We start from the raw sequence: 12461 nt of genomic DNA on the forward strand, positions 1-12461 counted from the left end.
CAACTGATTTTTAACATTGTTTAAAGTATCACTGGTGCTGAAAAGATTAAAAGTAAGATGAGATGAATAAAAATTGATTTTTAATGGTGTCAAATCATTCTCTTTTGAGTGGGTAAGTAAAAGTCTAATTATTGTTTAGAAAAACTACATCATGCATCTTATTACCTCCAATGTATCATGTAACTAGAAATATATCACCTATTATTAGAGACAACAAGCTGAAATAGGATGCATATAAAGGGCACTTTAGCTGTCTGAGGAGGCAAGATCCATTGATTTGTGTGTTTCCAACAAACTCAATCCTTTGGTTTCACATCTCATATAACGGTTCAGTACCATTTACTTTATAACTTTAATTCTCTGTTCTTCAACACAGCACTTGTTTTCAGAATTTATCTTTAGTGATCTATTTCCTAGGTTCAGCATATCTTGCTTTAGAAAATCAGGAATTTGAGAATTTATACTCATTTCTTAAATATGAACTTTGATTTCTGGCACTTATAGAGGAAAAATTAATTATCAAAAGGTTAGAAATATCTGATTCAGAAGCTAGTGTTTATATGCATTTATATGTATGTGGGAATGCATGAGTGTGTATATCAAGGGCTTATGTCCATTAGAATCTTGGTGTGGAAAATATACGGTATCAACTTTGGGCCTGTTTACCTTTGACTTGTTCTGAGTTTCTTAAAGTTGCCATTAGATGAAATACACTTGAAGACCAGGGCTGAATGAGATGGTAGAGTAACACCATTTTTTTTTTTTCTCCAGGAACAGAGTGTGATTCCATATACTGACTCTGGTTTGGGATTCTGATTTGTTATTTTGCATGATTTGCTCTTTGTATATCTCTATGAACTATTACTTTGTCTTTATGCACATCTTGCATGCCAGCCACTTATTTTGGCATTTCTTCTCCAGCCATGTACTAAGTGCTATCCACCCAAAGAGTGCAATATTAAGGAGAACTCTGGGTAATGTTTGGAATTTAGCTTGCCTGTCATGAATATTCATTTTAATATTTTACCAGTCCACTTCACAATTTTACCAATAAAAATCCATTGTTGTCCAAAAGGTTATATTTCTTGGTTATATAACTGGGGTGTCTACTTCCCTCTTTTCCAGCTTAGACACTTTAGTATGTTCAGTTAAACCATACAATATAGTATGACAGCTCACCACTGCCACACACTAAGACATCAGCAGGTAACTGGAGGAGAAATCTTTAATGGACAGTGAAAGGAGGGATGGAGCATTTAGATAGAGGTGGTTCCTGCTCTCACTCAACAGCCAGAGGGAAGGGCCAGTGACCCAGGGTGTGTGTCATTTGTAATCCTGTGAAGACTGAATACTCAGCTAACAATGTCCTCGTCAAGCACATCTCTTGAGCACTCTAAAAGTGTCCCCACTAACGATTTTTCTGCTAGCCTACTGGCCTAATGGGATTTTTGAGAATTCTTTAGGGTCAAGAATGAAGTGAAAGGCTTTTGGATCTCATGCTTCTCTTCACAATACTATTAAGTCTTTTCTGTGTTTCTAAATTTTTTCTTTATTTTAAATTTTATTGTCTTTATTTTTTCCATAACCATCTTCAGTAACCCATAAGAAATGCCTAATAACCTTTTAGAGCCCAAGCAGCAATAAAAAGTTAATTTATCTTCTCCTGGAGGGTAAGTAGGATTCGAGTTTTAGGAGATACTAGATCTTGAGAGATATTTTCCTTGAGGATGAGTAATAGCCCTATTTGAGGGTTAGTCACTTGGCTCCCTACCTTAGTGTTAACAATGATAACAACAGCCAAAAGGAACAAAAAGAACTAAAACACAAAAACAAGCTAGATTGCATTTAAGAAAATAGGGTGAGTATTCTAAACGCTGCAGAATTCAAATGAAGGATACACAGAACAATGGAAAATTATCTGAATAGTCATTACAATACAATATCAATTACTAAAATAAGAAAATTATAACAATGAGACATAAATGGCACTTGCCTTTATTATACATCCACTAGTATCGGTCCTATTCAAATACCTTATTTAATTGTCTTTACTTCTCACAAATTAGTTATTTTTAGACCCATTTTAGAGATGAGCCCACTAAAGGCTTAGAGATGATAAATAACTTGGCCTAATGTCACACAGTTATTACCAAATGCTTTTAAAATTATCATGCTGTGAATGGCTTTTTTTTTCTGAATTATTTTTAATGCCCTTCCCATTACAGCACACTTAAAATGTTGTCGTACTGTTTGATTATGTAATATTAGACTTTTGCTTCACTCTCTACCTCTCTCTCTTATGTGCATACATATACATTTAAAAATATGATATGGAATATCATTTTATCATCAGAATGATATACCTGATGAACCACAAACTGTGTCAGATATGTTGGTCTTATTCCTGCCCTATATTCCCTTTCTTCCTCCATATTGTAAGGAGTTCTATTCCACTTTTATTCCCCTAAACCAAGGCTTCTTGATCAAAGCCTTGGTTTAAAATGATTATTATCAAGTCCAAAATTATTAGCATTTTGGACTTGATAATTCTTTGTTGTGGAAGCTGTCCTGTGCAGGATGCTTAGCAGCATCCCCGATCTCAATCTCTGAGGTACCATTAGCACCTGCCACTGTCATCATCTTCAATGTCTCCATGATCATTGCCAGATATCCCTTGGGAAACAAAATTGTCTCCAACTGAGAAGGTTTCTTTTAAGCTTAATATGAAAGTAACTGAATAAAAGTGTAATCTCTCTGCTCAACTTCTTTCCTGTGTATTAGGGACTTTGAAGAATTAATTTTCTAGGCATTGTATTAGAACAAGTCAGGTTATGCTGTGGGAACACACAGTGGGAGCATACAATGAGCCATTGGCTTTCCAGGGCAGCTGGCCTCCTGGGGTAGCTTACCATTCTTAACTACTTTAGTCTTTTAGTGGCTCAATGTCCACATGTGTTTCCATGATCATTGTAGCAGGGCAAGACAGAAACCATGAAGCATTGTCTATGGGGTCCTAAATATATCCCTCCAGAAGGGACACATGTTACTTCAGCTTACTTTTTATGAACAAAAATAAATGAGAAGGTTAACTTTTAGGCAGAGAATTAGTTTAGTCTTCCATGCTTGAAGGAGGGCAACTGGGAACACTGGTGAGCATCAAATGATGTCTGCCATCATCACTTATGAACTGTTATCTGAATGCTTTATATTGAACCTAGTGAATGGTATGCCTGTTTATCTCTTGTTTTTTTTCTTAATGTCCAATAAAATTTCATAAATCTTTCTGGTTAAATGTATTCCTAGATGTTTTATAATTTTGTTTTTATTTTTGAACGAGATTCACTTCTACCTCTCCATTTATATCTGGCTATTGCTAGTACAGAGAAAAGCTGTTTGATTTCTGTACATTTCCCCTCATCTATATATCTTAATACTTTTAATACTTGGCATAGCTTTTGTAATTGAATCCTTTAGGGAGTGGTTTTGCCCTGAACTAGTAGCATCAGTATTGCCTGGGAACTTGTTAGAAGTCCAAATTCTTGGACTCTTGATCCAGATCTACTGACTCAGAAACTTTGAGGATGAGGTCCAGTCTTTGGGATATTAGATATAGGAACACATTTGAAAAATTAATGACAACGTCTTCTTTGTCTCCCCACCCCCCCCAGATAATTATATTTCTTCTTAGCTTGTAGGTTGTTGTTTTTTAGTTTCTGGTGTTTAAAAGTTCTCCTACTATTTGAAATTTTTATGTAGAGTTTTGAACAGGAATAATGGCTGATTTTTGCAAATGTTTTCTAGAATTTACTGATATAATCATTAGAGTTTTGCCTTTAACTTATTAGTATTTGAAATATCTTGATGAGTTTCCTAATGTTAAACCGTATATACATTCAAGGAATAAATAAATAGTGGGTTTATTTTAATATGTTGCTAGATTTGGCTTGCTAATGTTTATTTCCTAGTATTTTAGTTAACTGGATTATTTGTTTCCCTAAAAATGACACCACCGGTATTTTTTCTTTCAATAACATTGTTATTATATCAATAATATTGTTGTATCATCTAATATTGTTAATGCAGCTTTTCCTGTGCCAGACTTAAAGGTTAATTGCGCCTTATTACTACATGTTTTCTGCAGCTCCTCGGATCTCACACCATAACAATAACAATAATAATTGTTGCTTTTATATATTCTCATTAGAATTTTACCAAATATCTGGCTGGGTAGCTGCCCTCGTCAAGTGGAACATATAACCATCAAACTGAAGCATGAATTGGGAATCACAGCTGTAATGAATTTCCAGACTGAATGGGATATTGTACAGAATTCCTCAGGCTGTAACCGCTACCCAGAACCTATGACTCCAGACACCATGATTAAACTGTACAAGGAAGAAGGCTTGGTCTACATCTGGATGCCGACACCAGATATGAGCACCGAAGGTAAGCACCAAAAGAACCTTTCTGGCTTCTTGTTGAATGTGTTTCAGAGAAGTCCTTGCTGTCTGTTCTTCTCTCTGCCTATCTACCTACCAACCTACCTACCTACCTACCTACCTACCTACCACCTTTCTGTTTATAACTGAATGACTTAAATATGAATGATAGAAACGGAATCAATATAAGGCTTTAGGCTTAATATATTTAACCCATTTTGACACCTTGGCTAAGATTCTGTTTAACATGATTTGTTTACTAAACATGTATTTATTGTGTTTCTAATATATGTGTGGCATTATGCTGGCAGCTAAGAATACAGTGGTGAGGAAAAGCAAGCACAGCTCATGTCCCCATGGAGCTTATAGTCCTAAAGGAAGACATGCATTAATCAAATGCCTACAAATAGAAATTTTTAACTGTGATGAAATTTTTGTTAGAAAGGTATTGCTATGAAGGCATGCACAGGCAAATCAGAAGTAGGAAGAGCGTCAAGAAAGGTTTTCTTGGGTATGTTTGAGCTACATCTGAAGGGTAGGGGGTGAAGTGGGATGAAGGATCCCAGTAAGGGCGCTCCCAGCTTGGGTAGTCACCACTGCAGGAGAACGTAGAGTGTTACAGGACCTCAAAGAAGGCCAGTGTAGGTGTAGGTCAGGGAACGACCTGCACATTTGGACCACAGTAGGGATTTTAGACTCTACCTTAAAAGTAGTAAGAAGCAATGGAAAGGAGGGGAGGCTGGGATATGCCAAGATAACCTTCTTTTCCTCCTTCAGAAGTGCAGTTGGCACTGAGGGCAGTGGATGGAAAGTGGGCTCAGAGTGGATCTGGGGACACCAGTTAGGGGGTGAGAGTTTAAGTGAGAGCTAACAAGAGGTGACACAGCAGGGGACAAGGTAGCAATGGCAAGATTGTAGTTATAGCACAAGTATTGGCTGATCATGTCTTTGTGAAGAAGAGTTATGCGTGCTGCTGGGGAAATGAGAGACAAATGAGGCGTCATTTTGATCTGATGGCAAGAAGCAGAAAGTCACATTCCAAACTAATTACAGTATAGAGAACAATGTGATGTGATGAAGAAGTCTCGTGCTCCTGGTGGGTTATAGGGTAGGGGGAGGAAGCACAAGGAGGCTGTATCAATGTCATGGCATTTGAGGTGGGCATGGTTTTGACAGGTCAGTAGGGAAGGCGGAAGGGTTTGCCAGATGGAAGAAATACCATCTTAAAGTCCCAAGGCATGGGGTTTTACAGGAATGCTCTGTTTCAGCTTGGTGGTAGAAGAGGGTGCTTGTGCGAAAGGATTGGAGGAGATATCTGAAGGTGAGAGAACGGAGTTACAACTACTAGTATCAACCAGGGTCAGCAGGGGGCAGCAGAGAGCTGTGGGAATGGCACAGGCTAAGGGAATTTGATGAACTACAGTCCTGGGGGAAGGAAGGAAGGCAGTGGTGCCTGCCCATCAGGAAACATCTCTACCATCAGTTCTCTTCCCCTTAAAGTACAAAATATATCAGACACTGCTAAGAAATTCCATGCCTTAACTCATTTAATTCTGACAGCAAGACTCCAGGCAGATGTAGTTCTCTCCATTTTGCAGAGGAAGGGATAGGTACAAAAATGTGAAGTAATGTGGTCAAGGTCATAGGAAAGAGTCACAGCCTGGATTTCAACACAGGCAGTCAGACTCAGAACATTACTACAGACACTGTGCTATGACACCTCTCCTTGCATGCTCATATGGGATCTTCATGAATATTCTACAGACCACTTTAATCCCTTCTAGTCATGATCACCTAGAGATAGAGTCATGAGTTGCTAGGGTGGTAGCTTGTCTTTCCAGAGTCAACAGTCCAAGATGTGGGTGGGGACAGAAGACCTCAAGGATCCTAGGGAGCCTGGGTGTTGACCCCTTTGGCCTTTTATGAATCTTAGGTGGTTCTCAAGCTGGACTGAATCATCACTGGGGAGGAGATACAAATTTTGTTCCTGGAGGAAGAGATAGTTTGTTTACTCCTCTTGATAGTGCTGATCCAAAGAAACTTGATTTAGCTCTGCTTGTTTTCAAGGAAAAAAGATAACTTTACTTGCATGGAAGATCATTGGTTGAATCTAGGCCCACTGTAGTTGTGCTAAAATCTTTTTTGGGTCACACAGTCACCAGGTCCCATTGTAGCCATACAATGGAGCACCTTCCATACTGAGGCAGTTTGGCAGCACCCCTGACAGCAGAATGGGAGCTCCCGAGTGGCTGTGTGACATCAAGCAGGCTAGTTACTGCATTTGGAAAATGGGGTAATAATTTCTGCATAACAGGATCATAACAATAGAGTAAGATGATTGATATGAAAGCACTTTGTTTCTCTGGACTCAAAACAGAGAAGATTGTTAGGATCACGTGCCTGTAGCTTCCAGAGGGCATTCTTATTTTTGCTTCTTTACTTCTGATTTTATAGCATGTTGCCTGATGGAGTAAAATGTGAGATGAAGCTTAAAGTAGCTGAACTGCTAACTGTGGCATGCATCCCATTCCAGCTTTCCACTGACTACCCGAGGACCCCATGACCAATAGATATTTGCTCCATAGTTAGGGGTATGCAGAAGCCTGAGGGAAAACTCTATCCCCAAAGGCATGGTGTAGTTGTGGTAATATCTTTTTGCGGTCACAGGGTCACCAGGTCCCATCTCAGCCAGCCACAGCAGTGGGGCACCTTCCACACTGAGGCAGTTTGGGAGCATACCTGACAGCAGAATGAAAGCTCCCACTAAAAAAGGCCAAACTCTGGGGCACCCTGGTGGCTCAGTCAGTTAAGTGTCTGCCTTCAGCTCAGGTCATGATCCCAGGGTCCTGGGATTGAGCCCCAAGTCAGGCTGTCTGCTCAGGGTGGGGGAGTCTGCTTTTCCCTCTCCCTACTTATGTGCATGCATTCTCTCTCTCTCTCTCTCTCTCTCTCTCTCTCTCTCTCAAGCAAGCAAACAAATAAATAAGATATTAAAAAAAGAGAAAAGACCAAACTCTAAGACTAAATGAAAGCTCTCTGGTTCTGCATGACCAGGGGAGTCACCAAAGGGTTAATGACCATTCCTGAGTTGCAGGGGAAGTTTTGACCAATAGATTAATCTGTGTGGCTGACAATATTAGCACAATGAGCATATAGATTAATTCAGCTGACTATTTTTGGAACTCCCGAGAAAAATCCATCTGGAAATGTTTTGAGCTGTAGCATAATGCTGTCAGATAAAGTCTGAGAAAGAAGACAGTTTGTTAGGCCTGACTGTCACCACTAGTTGTCACAGACCTGTTACAATCAATTGTACTATCGATTCCTTACTCTTGTACATTTTGTCATATGCAGAGGAATTAGGTTATTTTCTTTCCTTTTTTAAAAAAAATTTTTGGTTTGTATTTTTCACCTAAGACATGCAAAGCTCCCAAATCTAGCCCTTACCTGAAAAAAACCAAAAAAACAGATCTGTTCATTAAAATTCAGTTTTCCTTCATAGGAAGTACTCAGATTGTGTTTTGACCTCTGTCAGGGCACTGCTGGTGATAACAAATGGTCTGCCCTAGCCTCCCAAGTGAGGGCATATGCTTCCCAGAGTCCTTGGCTACCCCTGTGTCATCACACTCTGAGTTCTCTCTGATTCAACAAGCTGCGTGCAGCTCTGCTGTGATGTGGACGCTGACCTTCCAAGCATCTGGGCTTGAGCCTCGCTGCCACCACATAGATATGTGATATTGAGCAGGTTAGTTCCTGCATTTGGAGTATGGGGTAGTCATTTCTGCCTTACAGGATCACAATAGAGTAAGATGATTGATATGTAAGGGCTTTGAAAATTACAAAGGCGGGGCTTTATTTTTGGTCCTAAGTTCTTAAGTTTCTACTGAAGGACCTGCTAGATAATATGAGCCTTATCTGTATTACATTGCAAAGTTGGAAAAGGAGATACACTCAAATAAAATAATAATATATTCAGCCATGAACCTGTCTAGAGTAAAAAAGGAAGGGTGTGTGTGTGTGTGTGTGTGTGTGTGTGTGTATGTTGGAAAGGCTGAAAGTTTGGTCCAGAAATAATTTCTTTCAAGGTCAACCTTAGGTACAGGGCATCTTGTCACTCCTCTCCCTGATTTCAGGTTCTAATGCCACAGGCTGCCCTAACATGTCCTTCTCCCCCTTCTTACAACCTTTGTTTGCTCAATGCATGCTTTCCAGAAGCTTTTGATCATTCCAGAGTTGGGTTAGCCTAGAGGAAGTGTGGGCTGCAAGTTAGATTAGAGGGGTCTAGTAGTGTCTCAGATCTAATCAGTATTACTGGATTTTATTTCATTTTACATTTCATTCATGCACAATAATGCTTATTGAGCATCTACTGAGAGCCAAGGCCTGTTTTAAATTCCAAAGTAAAGATCACAGACACTGAAAATGTTCTGTTAGACTTGCACAGGGTTTAAAGTTTTCAATTTAGTTGCCAACAGTTAAAATTTGGACTATTTTATATAAAAATTCTGAATTTCTGTCTTGCCTTTAGGTATTATGATTTTTATGAATGGAAACTTTTTATCTAATTAAATTATCTATAGAGCCTAAATACATGGAACATAAAAAATTAGAGGCTCTTGTTGACACTGGCTTTATTGTGCCAGCTCTGATTCTGGGCACCCTATTTTTTATTCCTTGGTGGGTTATGTATTAGCTAACTCATGATCCCTAGAATGGGTTTTCTAGCAGAGGTACAAGGCCCATTGGGCACAGAGAAAGCCCCCTGTAGAGTAGGGCAGAGGCTAACTCACAAGGAAGATGTTGCTCTCACCTGGGTTAAGAGCAACAGTGTGACTAGGTTGGGGGGGTGGTGTGGTGGAGATTGATGAAGAATTCAGATTGACAGAATGGGGCCAGCATGCAGCATAGAAAAGGGCAATAGTACAGTGGTTAAGACAAGAGGCTTTGGAGTTGTGCTGGCTGGGTTTGAATGGCCACTGGGGAATAACCTTGGGCAAATCTCCTTGCCTCAGTTCCCTCAGAAATAAACTGAGGATAATAATAGTATTGACCTCATAGTTGTTAAAAGGTGATTACAAATGAACTATTGCATGTACAGTGCTTAGAACAGCACGTGGTGGGTAGAAAGGACTCAGTAATTGTTGGCTGTCATCAATCAAAGCTGAGTGATGTATAGTCCCTAGAAGTCAAAATAAGCAAGAGCTCCAGTTGAGGCCAGGCTGAAACAGGTAGGCATCCTGGACCATGTCTTTTTGTCTGATGTTCTTTTCTATTATTTGTTTATTCTTTATGTTATTTAAATATTTGTTTGATGGTTCTTAAGTGGGGTGGCTAAGTGATTCTAGGGGAAGACCACTGTGAGGTGAAACCTATGTTTAAGCTGGGAGCTTTCTGGAGCTTCCTGGTGGCAGCTGTCATTTACCTTCCAGGATTGCATGTATGAGGTCATAGAATTCCAAGCTCACACACATCCCTTTTCAACTTCTAAACCATGTACATGCCTCTTAAAGAATCTTTTTCAGATAAGGGAAGGGAGAGATACTGCATCATTTGGGCTATTTGATGGAGACCCTTCCTAATGGAATCTCTGGCCAGAGAGCAGGTGGGGGAAGGGATACCAATGGGTCCATGTGAACCCTGGTTTGGGCAAGTTGGTGACACTGATGCCGCTGAACACCAGGGGCTGGGACTCTGATTCTAGAAGCTCCTAATGCATATGGCCTCTGTGGTCTATTTGTATGCTGGGCATTTAATGAAAACCCATGTTAAAAATACCTCTCAGGGATGGAAAGTACAGCATTGGGAATAGATTCAATAATCTTGTAATAACGTTATATGGTGATGGATGGTGATTACACTTACTGTGCTGAGCATGGCATACAGTATAGAATTGTCTAGTCCCTATGTAGTACACCTGAAACTAACACTGGATGTCAACTATATTTCAATGAATTTTTTTTCCTGCTCCCCTCCTGGAGATGTATATGGTAGTTGGAGAGGCAACTGTAACAGGGAGCTTGTTCAGTGATGTGGGCCATGGCGGGAAGAACCAGTTCCCAGTTTGATCAGTGGTCATTCCCTTTCCAGCCAATGTTATGGGAACTATACCTCTAACACCCCTTAAGCAGAGCAAAAGCCTTGCGCATGGGCAGGCCTCACCCTTACTGGCAGGGTTGCTCAAACATACTTTGGAAGTTTGCTTCCTCCAATCTCCCAGCTCAAATGGTGGCATCAACTATACAGTATGCTCCTTGAGACACATAGTGAGATGTCTCTCTGGTACATAGGGCCTTTACACTTTGTTCCATCACTGGTGACATTTTACTGCCTCTAGAGGAGTGCCAGGAGCAACTGACTGTGTGGCATGTCCATCTAGGTCTAACCTCAGAGTGTCCCTGCAACCTGGAAGGAAGTGCAAGTCAGTTATAGTTTATGGCTGAGTTTGGACTCTGTGAAATCATGTGGCACAGAGGAGCTGGCATGTCTCCCTTTAGATATACTCAGAGACCAGTGAACATAGGGCGACAGGCAGTAGGGAGAGATGGAGCCTGAGGAATTGTGAGGTGTGCTCTGACTAGAGGCATCCCAGTTAAAAATGTCTCTGTACTGCTGCGTGGGACCTGTAGCATTAGGTCCCTTGGGAAGACAGTAAATAGAGCACTGGTAGCAAAATTAGAATATTATCTTGGCTTCCATGTAGGTTTTCTACTACTAACTCACAGCAGGCTGAGCCTGCAGCTAAGAGACCCATCCTGGATGGAGTGGTAACTGAGAGGGCCTTCAGACCATGATGAGGTCTTGCAACATCCATCCTTCTAAAGTGCTATGCCTGATTGCTGTATGTTGTGTTGGCCCATTAGGGGATTTAAAAGAAGATATCCAAAGAGAGGAATCTAAATTTACTTGAATGGCTCTCATAACTTTCAGGTTCCATCCCACCATAGAATTCTAGGCCTAGGCTCTGCAGTGAAATCATTTGAGGGTTTTTTTTTCCCACCTTTCCCATCATCCAGTGGGATGGCAATGTGAAGTGCCATTGTGCCCCTTTGGGATTAAGAACAGAGTAACTAGCGAATGTCACAAAGTCACCGGCACATAATCCAGGACTCTGTACAGTTTTATTCTTTCATCTCCTTTTGAAGTAATTTATATTGACCATTGTCCATACTCCCCACCAAAATCCACTGTCTTTGCTCTGAGAACCTGTGTGCAGAAGAAATCCCAGGCATCTAAGAGTTTGATGACCTTGGGGGGAAATCTCTGCCTCACGAGACAAGAGAGGCTGGCAGGCCAGAGCAGAGCGTTGAGTGTGTGGAAAGGAGAAGACATTTGATCACCTAATAATCAAAATAGTAGTCATGAAGTAAGAGCAATTATCATCACAGGGCCCATAAGTGTCTCAGTCAGTTAAACATCTGCCCTTTGGCTCAGGTCATAATCTCAGGGTCTAGGGATAGAGTCCAGTATCAGGCTCCCTGCTCAGCAGAGAGCCTGCTTGTCCCTTTCACTCTGCCTGTTGCTCTGCCTACTTGTGCTCTCTCTCTGTCAAATAAATACATAAAATCTTAAAAAAAAATAACTATAATCACAATTGCCCAGAAAAGAAGAAATGGAATCATTCCAATACTCAGTCTATTGTGAGGGAATGAACGTGTGATTGGTTGTTGCATATGTGTCACTTAATGTTTGCCATCCCATTGGCCAAATGAAAATTGGCATAGATTGAGTAAATAAGATTGACTCCTTTCACCAGTGTGCACTAATTGTGTGTTTTGCATTGATCCGGAAGATCTGTTTGGATTTAAGAAAGTCCGGGTGAAATCCTCTAAATCTCTGCTCAATCTGTGCAAACCTTTCTGATGGATGTAAGAATCCATTCTTCCGACCATAGGCAACGGTTAACTTTCCTTTGAAAGGAGATTTGCGCTGATGCAGGAGTCACTCAAAGCAAAAGCAAAGGAAGGCTCAAAGCTGACCCATTGCCTCTGGAGTGCTCTTTCTACTTTATTCTTGCAGGCTTTG

General features: G+C 40.5%; 1 protein-coding gene across 5 annotated transcripts in view; it reads left to right on the plus strand.

The window, feature by feature from the left end:
• Window positions 1–12461, plus strand: part of EPM2A (EPM2A glucan phosphatase, laforin) — a 112014-nt gene that overhangs the window by 82737 nt on the left and 16816 nt on the right. For all 5 annotated transcript variants that reach the window (XM_072719008.1, XM_072719027.1, XM_072719036.1 and 2 more), the window contains one exon: window positions 4205–4446. In XM_072719008.1, the coding sequence (XP_072575109.1) occupies window positions 4205–4446 (242 nt within the window). The remainder of the gene's footprint in view (window positions 1–4204; window positions 4447–12461) is intronic.

Source organism: Vulpes vulpes, chromosome 1 (assembly GCF_048418805.1).
Source record: "Vulpes vulpes isolate BD-2025 chromosome 1, VulVul3, whole genome shotgun sequence".
Classification (NCBI taxonomy): Eukaryota; Metazoa; Chordata; class Mammalia; order Carnivora; family Canidae; genus Vulpes; species Vulpes vulpes.